The sequence below is a fragment of the Clarias gariepinus genome, chromosome 22 (assembly GCF_024256425.1).
Source record: "Clarias gariepinus isolate MV-2021 ecotype Netherlands chromosome 22, CGAR_prim_01v2, whole genome shotgun sequence".
Taxonomy (NCBI): Eukaryota; Metazoa; Chordata; class Actinopteri; order Siluriformes; family Clariidae; genus Clarias; species Clarias gariepinus.
This window is the reverse complement of record NC_071121.1, coordinates 15,924,894-15,938,074: the sequence shown is the minus strand read 5'-3', so window position 1 is coordinate 15,938,074 and position 13,181 is coordinate 15,924,894. Positions and strand designations below refer to the sequence as shown.

The window sequence follows — 13,181 nt, the reverse complement described above, 5'->3', positions numbered from 1 at the left end:
GCTTCCCTTGAAAGGTGAATAGAAAAGCACAATTTTTAATATTTGAATCTCACGATAGAGCTTCGCTGACTACTTCTTGTCACTTACCTTGTCGGCTGCAGACAGTCTCGTCCAGGGCTTGTCAGCTCTCCTGTCATAATCCTGGGCTTTAGCAACCTCTACGTAGTCACTGAAGCGAATCAGGATCTTTCTCTCCCTCAGTTCATCAACCGTTGGCCGCTGATTAAGCTAAAAAAAAAAAAAGACATTGTATATTCCTTAAACAACATCCACTGATCACTCTGCATGTGACACTGAAAGGTAAACTCCCAGTTAGTAGTTTTAGAAATAGGGACTGCATAGTCATAATCCGATTTTTTTACTCAGTGGTAAAAGAACAAAGTTTTTGGAGAGATTGTTGCAAATGTATTTTTTAATGTTTTCTCTATAACAACAACAGACATGTACAACTGTTATTTTGTGTCCAATACATATGTATCTTAGGAGGATATTATACCTTTCTGTTTAGTCTCTGTTTTATTTCTCTCCTCTCCTCTTGCTCTGTCTGGTCGTTCCGCTCTAAAAAGAATGAGATTAGCAATGATGCATGACATAATGACACACACGTTGATGTGACTTCTTCTCGAGAATTCTGCTAAACAGAATAAACATGGGTCAGACTGTTACCACCTAGCTTTAAGCAGTGTTATTTGCTAAATTGATATTTGTGAATAGCTTCAAAGGCATCAAAGGCTCAATTTTTTAATCCTCTTAAGTGATATCATCATATCTCTTGATGTGAAACTTTATTTAACACTAATAAAGCAAGAGGCAACAAATACATTGACTTACATTTACCCAGCAGTCTTTATTAGTGCTTTCTGCATTTTAAACCTGACTGTACCCATAATGCTTAAAATGCTTGAAACGCCTTTCCTGGCACACTTGAGCTGCTATGTCAAAATAATTATAACACTTACGTTTTAAGATATTTCGACTCTCAAGCTCCTCAACGGCCGGCCGTTGACTAAGTCGCCTGCGAAAAAGAACCAAAATCACCTTGTTAAAAACTGGGCTTTAAAGACTCTATGGTCTCTATTATTATGACCCTATGAACGATGAGGTTACGGCACATGATTGTAATTTCTTATATTTTTATTTGGTTTAATGGAATTATGTGAGAATATCAGTAACATGTCTCTGTAACCATTTCATGTGCTTTACAGAAGCGCAAATGTCACGGAAGAGTGTCTTTTAATGGCATTTGTGAAGCTGCTCTACCCATGTGAGGTAAAGGGAGAGTGTATGCTAAGTATATGCTTTCAAAGACCACATTTCTCTAAATAATTTTACATTCATATATAATGCAGTAATGCAAATAAAAGTCAGATAGTTAAAAACATGTTTGCCTTTACATTTACGCCATTCAGCCACCCAGTCTTTTTTCAAATATAAACATGTATAAAGTAGTTGAGTAGCTGACCCGAGTCATTTCCCACAACACTTTAGGGGATGATATGGACATCTGCCCCATCAAATAATAACTTAGCATTCATAGGCAAGTAGCATGTTGTTTAATTTTCTAACCTTTTATTAGAAGTAAAAAATATGTTGCCTATGCATTTAAATGTGGATGAAGAAGTAACTCTTGTGAATTCATAAAATCATAGACTGTCTCAAACATATATATATATATATATAAAATACACTACTCACAATAAGTTAGAAATATTGTGAGAGCCTTAGTGGATGTCATACATATGGTGTTTGTTTCACTTCAGACATTTTTGGGATAGGGAGGCAATTGTATTGGGGTGATAGACACACCTCATTGGTCTCATTATCTTCAGGTGTGCCTTATATTGGGGCCAATCCCAAAAGACAACCTTTTTCAATGTGGAATCAATTTCAACATTCTGTGGGTATAAAAAGCTAGTATTGTCAGTAAGTCATTCCAAGGTGTTACATCAAATAGCCATGACTACACAACGTTACTTAACGGACGAGCAGCGCCACCTGGCCATGGCGCGCCTGAGGGTCGGTGGCAGGCAGTCAGATGTGCTCATGAACTTGGTGTGTCTCAAAGTGTCATCAGCAGACTTGCATTAAGACACTGAACTACTGACAGAGTTCATGACAGACGCAGGAGTGGAGCCCCAAGAGTGACAGACCACAACGATGACCAGTACCTAAGGACCTATGCACTCAGATATCATTATGCAACTGCCACACAGCTGCAGGCCCGTTAACGAGATGCGAGGGGTACTGGGGTTTCCAGACAAACCGTTCGCAACCGACTCCGTTGCAGGTGACTCCACTGACACCGTGAACGTTTGCAGTGAGCACAAGACCATGTGACCTGAACAATGCAGCAGTGGTCTACTGTCCTGTTCATTGATGAGTGTCAGGTCACCTTGCACAGAAATGATTGTAGTCAGCGTGCTGGAGAAGGCGAAGTGAGCGATACGCTGAGGTCAACATGGTCCCCAGGGTTTGCTTTGGTGGAGGAGGCAGGCATCATCAGTTAGCGGAAAACAGATTTGGTTATTGTACATGGCTCAGTCACTGCATGTTCTTACCTCAGAGGCATCATAGAATCCATTATTATCCCCCAATTCCGCCAGCACATCCCCAACTTTCTGTTCATGGATGATAATGCTCCACTACATCGTGGCAGAATTGTCACAGCTCGACTTCAGGAAGTTGGACTGCTTCAATATGGTATGGCCATCAATGTCCCCTGACCTGAACCCCATAGAGCATGTATGGGACCAGTTGAAGCAGAGACTGGATGATCGTACCCCACCCCCATGTGACCTGGCAGAACTGTGTGTATCATTAGTGAAGGAGTGGAACGCATTGCCTCAGAACAACATCATGAGGCTAGTGAGGAGCAGACGTCGCTGTCAAGCTGTCATTGCAGCAAATGGTGGAAACACCTGCTACTGACATTGTCAATTTTTGTTATTTAGGGCTTTTCCTGTATCCCTAAATTCTTGGGGTAATAAATATTAAACTAATAAAAATGTGTTTCTTCTCATACATCATTAGTAAAATCAAAGGGAACTTTTACTTATTTCATTCAAATTCAGAGCAAATAGGAAAAGCACTCATTTAAATAACAATATCCCTAACTTATTGTAGGTAGTTTACTGTATGTAGATAGATAGGTAGAGAGATAGATACACACACACAAAATTCAGTTAGGTCAAAGCAAGCGCTTTATTTGTGCCTTTGCCAGCAGCATCAAACCTAATATTGGTTAAGCAATGGTTGGCTTGTGGCTTCTGCCGTACATTTTAATTATTCTCCTACATTTTCCTTGCATGTTAAACCTATGGCTCAAAGCCCAATGATTTTAAGGAACCTTCAATAGTAGGTTGATTTTTTTTTATTATAAGCTGTTGGACCCTTAATAAAGTTATTTTAATTAACTGATATTTATACTGTATGCGTGTAAAAGACTGGCAACTACGACTTTGTGCCAGGTATTGCAGAGATTTGGCTCTGGATTTACAGTGACCCTCTTCAGGATAAAGTGGGTAGTGATGGTGAATGAATGACTCAAGTCAAACACAAAAAGTGTTCCAAGTTAAACCAGGATTTGTGACGAAATTTTCTAAGAACAAAGGCATAAAAACTGATGGACATTTATAGAAGACCTCAAGCACACTACAGTGACGAAACGTGAAAGAAAAGTAAACGTGAAAAGACATTCAGCGAGTGGAACACCTGAGCCTTAAAAATTGATGGCTAACTTGTCGCCATCTTGTGTAAAAGACTGGCAACTACTTTATCTGGTGGAAGAGACGCATCAGACTGTAAAAACTGTACACATAATCATTCATGAACACCACTTCCACATTAAAGGAACTCGACTGAGAGTTATTGGCACATCCACCATACACTCCTGACCTGATCATGACACAGGTGTACTGCGAAAAAACTACCTTGACGGGCACTAGTGAATAGCTTAGATAAGTACATTAGTGTATATGGTTATCGTGCATAAACGTAAACGCCCATCATATTTATGTACTCAAATTCCGTCCAGTGTTTCCTGAAAGAACAGGTAAAGTTAACTAGTTAATGTGACACATAGTCACTTTGCGGCTTTGTATTACTGTAGTAGCTAAAGTGAGAAACAATTTCCTAGATTTAATATGGACGAGGGATGGCGCAGTACAATCCATTATTTATCTGTGTGAATTCTAAAAATAGCCTACACGTCTAATTCCTGCAGAAGTGCAGAAAACTGTAGGGCTTTAAATAGCAAGGTTGTGAGACACTGATGAAGAATCAGATGGTCTGTGAGAAATCATGTTGTTCTGAAGGGTCTTTGTCTTGATTCTTCTAATGATTCAAGCCAAATGGTTTAAAACTAAGTGTTTAACGTTTACATGGTGTAATTCAGTCCATTTCCATCTGGGCCTTTCCCATGGGGGCCTTTCCAGAAAAATCGATGTCTTTCTTGATAAATTTGTAACTGGCACTGCTCTTTAGAAAATAACCAAAAAAAAAAAAAAGACCACTTCACTTGTCTGTCTCATACAAATCCATGGTTTATTAAGCCCTTTATAGATTCTTTTTCTTACTCCACTACATAAAAAGTAAGACCATTTTATATGCATTTAACATTGTGCTTATGGTATAGACAAATAATAATTGGTGTGAAATGATAATGTTTCAATTATTATTACTGTATCAGATAAACGTCATACTTTGTGGACAAGATTTATTTCATGTGTTTCAGGCACTAATTAAAGTTTTATAAATTTTACAAATCCTTCAGAGCTCTCAGAAGGTGGGTATGTGTATGGGGGAGGCTGAAATGTGGACTTAAGCTCTTCTGTTACATCACAAAAAAATTAACACACACAAGTAGTACCAGAAATATACTATACTTGCAACCAGTCAGTAAGTAATGAAGATATAGATTGTACTGCACATGCGTACTAGGCCTTTTCTCAAGTATGCATTACATACGCATTTACGCAAGTAAATTCACATCACAAATCACTCACTCATTTTCTATACCACTTTATTCTGCATTTGGGAACGCCAATTTGCCTGCAGGTGGGAGAAAACTGGAATACCTGAAGGAAACCCACCAAGCATGGGGAGAACATGCAAACTCCATGCACACAGAGACGGGAATCGAACCCGCACCCTGGAGGTGCAAGGCGACGGTGCTAACCACTACAACCCATCACAAATTAATTAAATGAAAAGTTGAAACAGATGATCAATTATTGTAATTTTAAAAAATGTCTTCCTCCGTTGAAATCTTATTCATGTTTACATTAAATTAGAAGCTGTTTTTTTAACAGGGTCTGGACAGTGCTGGGAAAACATTGATTTTCACAGTTGGAATGACTTTGATAAAAGGACATTGACTAAAGGCTGAATAAATGACCTGAACACAACCTCAAAACAAATGTGAACCTCTATGTGGAGCATTTATGCCAATTAACAGCTATTCACACAATGTCCAACCACATCATGACATGTGAGTGTCATAGACACTCACAATCCCTTTAGTGTCACAAACACAACAGCTTTCGGGACACAATGTGTATATCTTATGTCATGCATCACTTAGTTCTGTAATGTTACCTCTCTGTTTAATGCTCTATTGGAAATATTATTGAGAGATGCAGCTTAACTTCCAAATTACTGTACTTCAAAAAGGTTTCACAGATGTTAAGCGTTCTTTTTATGTGTGTGTGTGTGTGTGTGTGTGTGTGTGTGAAAGGCTGCTTTGCTATTTAATATTTTAAATTTGTTTGTGAAGCTGGTTTTTATTATGCATTCACTAGCTTCAACAGCATGTTTCCGAGTGATCCAGTGGTAAGCATGCAGATTGCAGTTCGAGTCCATCGGTTTGGTATCAATACTTTTTTTTAAAGTCATTTTTGCATCATTGTGTTAGGGATATACATTCAATCTTATCCCAGTGTCATGCAGCCAACATTGTTCCAAAGTAATTTTATCAAAGTAATTCTCATTTTTAAAAGCAACCTAATACCAAGTGTCCCAACATCTGTAACATTAGCAAATTAATCTCACTATTAATATCAACCATTTTATTTAAATTGTCATTTTCATGTGTCATCTACTGGTTTTAATAGTGTAATTACATTATTCCTTCCTTGAGACCTGTACTGAATTGCAATCTCATGCCAGACAAGTGAATGCTTACTTGGCGAGTTTCATTTCAATCTGCTGGCGGATTTCTTGTCTCTCCTGGTCACTGCGCACTGGGAAGATGTTTCTGTCTTCCAGCTCCTGTTTGCTGGGCCGATTCCGCAATTTCACGGCCAGCAGCTCCTTTCTCATTCGCCGTGGCAATGTGCCTGTACACAAACAAATCCTCTAGTTTAAAATGTCACAACATGACACAAAAAGCAGCTTCTTGAAACCCAAACCGAGGCTGACAAACCTACACAAATAAAGTCAACATACATATTTATTAATTGCATATCCCAAATGAGCATCCGTAATTATTTACTGTACAGTAAGTGCTTCCATAAGTGGTAAAATTAATAAAACACACATGGTCCAAAGTGACCAAAATGAAATACTGCTAGATCCTTCACACTTAAAGAAGTACAATGGTTGGTATTATTCAAAGCAAAAATAAATAAATAAATAAGTTCCATAAAAATACCCCATGCCATTTATCTATTAGCGTATCATCATTTACCAGAAATGACTGATTCATTCCAGCTGTCGATGTCGTATATGATTCCTGAGGCATCAGTGAAGCAGTTGCTTTGCCTCATGTTCTCCTTATTCTCCTCTGCCTCCTTTCTGCTTTCTACCTCCCCACTTGGCTCTCGCTCCGAACTGCAGGCAACAGATTGATATATAATATAATATTATACAAAATTATAATGTTTTGGACAGAACCCCAGATCCATACCTCCTCAACCCAGCCTTATGGATAAAAAACACCTTTCAAGCAAGTGCTCGAAACACCAGATAAGATCCTCATATAATAATTTAATAAGTGCAATTATGTTCACACTGCTGCCCTCTCATCACACACCTATAGAGATAACTAGTCAAGCAGAACAGACTGGAAAACCTTACGCACCTTTCTTGTCGAAGCTTTGTTGCCAGGGCACGGTGCAGTTCCTCGATGATACTGCTAGGGGGCAAAGGAGGATGCAGGGTTCCTATATGGGGTGAACCCACTGTATTGGAGAAAGGCCCTCTGAGAAGTACAGGACTAGGGCCGTCTGGGACTCTGGGCATCTCTTTAGGGAGAAATGAGTTGGGCTGAGGCACTGCTGTGAGAGTGAAGCTAGCAGGATCTGAACAAAAATATGCAAATTTTAAAGAGTTTGAAGTGTCCAAATTTTTCTCTAAATTATCAACTACAGTATGTCAATGTGATCCAACTCACCTTCCTCAGCGTTAAGCTGAGCGACCTGAAAGCAATGATTACTCAGAGGAGACTGTCGTTGAGGCACTTTGTCTTCATCTTCTTCTTCTTCCTCTGTATTAGAATCTCTATTTTCATCATTGTCTTCAAGAGGGGACTCTTCCTCCTCTTCGTCCTCGTCTTCATCTTCAGTGCTATTAGGTTCTTCTATTGTTGCACCATCTTCTATGGAATCTGAAACTAACAAGCAAAAGTGGGGTGGGGGTTAAGCCTTTGGACTATAAATCAGTAGGTCTTAAGTTCACACTCCTTCACCGCTAAGTTGCCTAACCCTTGAGCAAGTTCCTTAACCTTCAGCTGTTTAGATGTGTATTAAGATAAAAACGTAAGTCGCTCTTAATAAGCGAGTCTGCCAAGATGCTGTAAATGTAAAAATTGAATTGTTTCCTAAAGCTCAATATACACACATGACTGGCACCACAATAGTAAATAAAATGAAGCAAATATCACCACCTATTGTAGCATCTCTTACTAAGTATTTTTTTGTGTTGAGGTTTATACACATTGCAAACACAATATGAAGCTTTTATTGTGCATTTTCTAATGCTTTTTTTAAATTTCTATTTGACATATATTGCCACTCTGCTATAATGCTGTGTTATGGGGTAAGATGTATTGCTAATGGCCCTCACCCGTAGGCAGATGCTCGTGTTCTGAGCTGAGATATTCCATGCTGCTGATGCTGAGGATAGGCCCATGTGAGCCAGGCAGACGGAGCTCCGCGTCTGAAACACTCTGAATGGGAGAGCTGATATTCAAAGGGTGGAGGCCACTGGCCAAGGCCACATCTACACATGCACACAAGCACACACACACATAACTAATGTAACTCAAAAATTTGCACATTTAACCACTGTATTACATGTACACATTAAGAATAGCATATTTGGGGCCATGAATTATGCAACACATTTTTGCTGTAATACACATTCATTATAATATTTAATGCAATTAATAGGCTTATATTTATTCTGAATGATAAACTGAGCTAGCTTTATGTCTCACTATCTGCCCCCACCAGTGTGACAATAAAATATGTTCAATATGTACAATATTTTACCCCTTAAATCATATCATATGATGACAACACCTAATTATAAATCTATACTCAATATGATTATAATGAGGTCTGTTGTATTTATTCTATATCTATTTATTTAACATACACATAGGTCTTGCTTAATTATTTCACTCTTTATTTAATTAGTGTGTGCTGTGAAAACAAATAGATCATTTAAAACAGCAAATCGACTCTCTTATGTCATCCTTTACCTGTGGAGCTCTGCTTCATCTTCTCGTTCTTCTTTTTTCTCCACTTCCAAGGCCGGAAGAGACGCCCCAGTGTAGCCAGCTTGCTGTGCCGGCGGATGGGAGGAGTGTGCACACCACTCACCAGGCAACTGGAGCGCATCACTCTCTGCTGCTCCATGACATCTAAAACAAACGCAAAACAGGGGAGAACAGCAGGTAAAATCCAGTGAAGTACAGACAGTTCCTCAACACGGGTAAGTGTTACAAGCATGTCCAATTCATGTCCATGTCCAATTTAACCAATGGCTTACCATAACTGTGTTATAATTATAGTACTATACATATTGCCCCGGGTCCTGGTGAATCTGACTACATTAATATTTTCAAACTGAAGAAGTAGGGCTTGTGTAGCTGCAAGATTTTATTAAAGGTGTGTCTCTATCATAGCAATATGCCAGAAAATTTTAATTTCTAAAGTTTAATTTATGCTATGAAAGCTTTTTCCACTTTTGACAATGCTGTGCAAAGTTTGCTTATATTTAGCACCGAACAACGTTACACAACATGGTAATAATGTTATAATGAGCTGTGACCAACAGTTCCATGAGAGCTACAGAAGGGCAGTAGGAGTGGGCTTGTAATGAGTTTACTCATACATCCAACTGCATGTGAGTCAGTGATAGCTATGGGAGCTCTACACATAAAGGGGCCATCCTATCTGATCATAGAGCTGACAGGGCTACAGAAACTCCCGCAGTCTGTATTATGTGTTTGTAACCTTGTGGATTCACATACAATTATATATGAGGTGGTACTATAGAAGCACTATAGAGCATTTATTTTTAAACAGTGGCATTAATGTGTGTGGCACCCGTGAGCTGATCAGGTTTTGCAGCATTGCTATAGGGTTTTTGAACATCTCTGTGTGAGTGCTGGGTCTGTAAATGACCATTAGACAAAAATATACAACCAATCACAGTCCTGATGAAAGGCCAGAGGATGATTAACACAAAGTGTGCATGAAAAAAAGGGGGCTTAATGTGTACTTGCCAAGCATCTAAAATACTAGGCGCTTGGAATAGCAACATTGCTGCACCTGATGCACTCGCTGCACACCATCACACCTAAAGTGGCCAGACATGGAACTCAGGGCACAAGGTGGGCTGGATAAGGTGCTATGACAATACAGGGCACAAGACACTCACACACACTCACACACATTACAAGCAATTTGGAATTCCCGGTCAGCCTTCAACGCATGGAGTATCAATGGGAAACCCACTTATTACAGGGATTGTGTGCAAACTCCACACAAACCGACTGGAAGTGAACTAGAATTTGAACCCACAGCACTAGAGGTGCAATACAACAGTGCTACAACACACTGTATTATTATTATTGGTCATTATGGATAGCAGTGTCATACTGTATGATGTAAAACTCCATAGATGATGGTAAAGCTTCGTGTAAAGAGATAGAACATTTAATAACAGAATGCTTGATGTACCATCCCTGGGAAATTTGAAAGTTAATTGAAACAACGTCCAATTTAACTCTCTAACACTGACACTGTAACTCTTGTTACTGACAACAACAAAATAAGCAAACGCTGATCAACCTTTTTAACGTAACAATATTCATTATTACGAGGCATTATATTTCTTCAGTTCTTTATTAAATCCGGCTGGTAAACAGTATTGAATTTTATAAAAATATTTTTTTTTTTTTTTTTTAGCGTGTACTTAATAAGACATAGCATGGGTGGAGGCTATCCGGAGACTTAGGGCGTGAGGCAGAGTTCACTCTGGATGGTGTGCCAATCTATCGCAGGGAACACATACATGCTCATTAACACTCACTCACTCATCTTCTATACCGCTTTATCCTGTATTCAAGGTCTGGGGACCTGGCAGGGTACACCCTGGACAGGGTGCCAATCCATCACAAGGCACTCACATTAACACACTGCAGGTAATTTGGGAACGTCAATTAGCCTAACCTGCATATCTTTGGACTGTAAGAGAAAACGAGAGCACCAGGGCGAGAACATGCAAACTCTATCCATACAGACTCAAGGCGGGAATCGAACCCAGACCCTGGAGGTGCCAGGCAAGAGTGCTGCCATGCTTCAAATACCTATAACACGTAATATGGAAGTTGTGGCTGATAACAGAGCCTGGGTCAACAAGATGTTGACACACAGACAGACAGACTGTCTTATCAATAAACATAAAGGCAGCGCAGCTCTCCACCCACGACTCCGAGCAAGGCGATTCGAGTTCAAACGCACACACACACGCGCGCGCTTCGCGCACCAGTCAAACTCTGTGTGTTCCCAAAATAGCGCAGTTTGTGGGCAGAAGCGCCGTCAGTGAGTGTGTGTTTGTGTGTGTGAGAGAGAGAGAAAGAGAGTGATTCAGGAGAGCTCCTCTGTTCTCTGTGCTCGGTATGGACGTCTTCTCGACCTGGCTCTACAGCTAGACGGAGGTTTATGTCTGTCCAAAAAACATAAAACACTGGACCAGTGGGTCAGGACCTACAAACCCACACAGCTCGCCGTGATGCCGCCAATTCTGCGCGTAACCGAGCGTGCAGCACGCGCACGCCCCTCGGAGACAGGAGAGAAAGCCTGTGTCCCAAACCGCATGCTGCATTTCTTATTATATCGTGCAGACCACTTACAAGCACCGGGACACCATTTTGGACAATTCTGTGTTAATTTGGACATAGGCTACATCAAGCTTCCCCTTAGTTAATAATAAGCAACAGATGAACGCTAAGTGTGCAGTATAGCGCTCTAATTTGGGGAATGCGCAATATGTTTTATGCTAATTTTTTAACTGCATGTATTTGAATGTTTTTAGTAATATACCACTTATTCCTACTCTATCTATCCATATATTCTATCTGATCTAATTTAATCTAATCTAACCTGGACACCCCTTTTGATACAGAACCCTGTGCAAGTTTGGAACTAGCCCGGGAATGAGCTGCACGAGAGGGGCTGTTGCTACGTGAAAGTCTACAGCAGGGGGATATGGGGGGAGGGGCGGGGCTACAAAGAGGAAGGTGGCTGTTGCTATACGGAAGTGCTCGCAGAAGATCACAAACAGCCAATCACGAGCCAGCTATTCATAATAAACATATAATCAAGCACACCACCCTTCATAATAGAATAAATGGGTGGGTCACAACCGTACGGCCGAGATGATATGCGTTTAATGCAGTATTTCATTTCATTTTATTTTATTTCTTATATATATATTTTTTTTTTCCTTAAATTGTATCACAAGCTTAAAAAAAAAAAAAAAACTTAAAAAAAAATGTTCAACTAAAAATGGTACACCCATTCCAGCATGGGAGTGTTTCAATGTTTCAGTGATTCAAGAAAAATACACAGGAGACCAGCTTATTCATGAAGGTGATGACAAAGAGCAGAGCAAAGCATTTTAATCACACCAGTGCAGTCAGCACATGAACCAAGTATACCAGATATAATAATAAATACTCTCTGACAAGTCACTGGAATACTTTAAATTGCTAAAAAAAAAAAAAAAACCTGTAAGGTTTGTAAGCCCTGTGTCTATTTTCCATCTGTGAAAAGGACAACCATTGCTCTGGTATGGGGTGTATTATACACTCACTAGCTGTTGTATTTAGAAACATCGAACATGTTCGTTAGGGACCAATGCGTTTTTAATAATCTGCATTTTAAATTTATCATGTTACTTCCCGTTTAAACAATGGTACTTTCTGACCAAAGGAACATTCTTAGCTGGAGATTAGCTGGAATTTTTTGCTTCACAGAATATCCTTAATTCAGCCTTGACATTCAGGTATTTAAAATTTACAGCAACACTCATGTGCCTAATGTATGCTAGAGTTAGGGGTCATGCGGACTTTCCACTACAAAAAATCAATAGTATATATACAAAGTATAATGAAACCTTGGTAGACTTGAAGAGTGTAAGTTGTAAAAGAATTTAATAATGCCCCCTTAAAATGTGGCTCCAAATGTACAGAATGTATTCAGTACTGTTAAATGTGAGATAATCATACACACACTCAGTCACTCACTCAGCGTCTATACCGCTTGATCCAATATACACAATCACAGGGGGTGGGGGGGGGACTGGGGCCTATCACAGAAGACTTAAGGCAAGAGGCAGAGTACACCCTGGGTGGGGTGCCAATCCATCCCAGAGCACAGAAAACTACACACACTCACATACTAATTTGGGAACACTAATTGAACTAATCTGCATGTATTTGGTCTGTGGGAGAAAACCCATCAAACATGTGGAGAACATGCAAACTTCATACACACAGACCTGAGGTGGGGCTTGAACCTGGATGTGCATGCCGTCCTGTAATCACTTAACAGCTAAATCATACACAAAAATGGATCATGAAAATACTTTGGTTTTAAAAAGGCATCCAAATTTCCTCTATCAAGGAATATCTATTTATTTCACCCTGAGTAACCATGTACTAAAAATTT

At 39.6% G+C, this 13,181-nt stretch overlaps 1 protein-coding gene across 1 annotated transcript in view; it reads right to left on the bottom strand.

Annotated features, from left to right (window-relative positions):
- The window catches only part of phactr3a (phosphatase and actin regulator 3a), a 30,297-nt gene that overhangs the window by 5,142 nt on the left and 11,974 nt on the right, over positions 1–13,181 (bottom strand). Inside the window, exons 2-10 of the mRNA XM_053483393.1 lie at positions 8,702–8,863; positions 8,062–8,217; positions 7,391–7,609; positions 7,079–7,298; positions 6,686–6,828; positions 6,182–6,335; positions 960–1,015; positions 497–558; positions 88–228 (exon numbers count right to left, since the gene is read on the bottom strand). Coding sequence (XP_053339368.1) covers positions 88–228; positions 497–558; positions 960–1,015; positions 6,182–6,335; positions 6,686–6,828; positions 7,079–7,298; positions 7,391–7,609; positions 8,062–8,217; positions 8,702–8,863 — 1,313 coding nt within the window. The remainder of the gene's footprint in view (positions 1–87; positions 229–496; positions 559–959; positions 1,016–6,181; positions 6,336–6,685; positions 6,829–7,078; positions 7,299–7,390; positions 7,610–8,061; positions 8,218–8,701; positions 8,864–13,181) is intronic.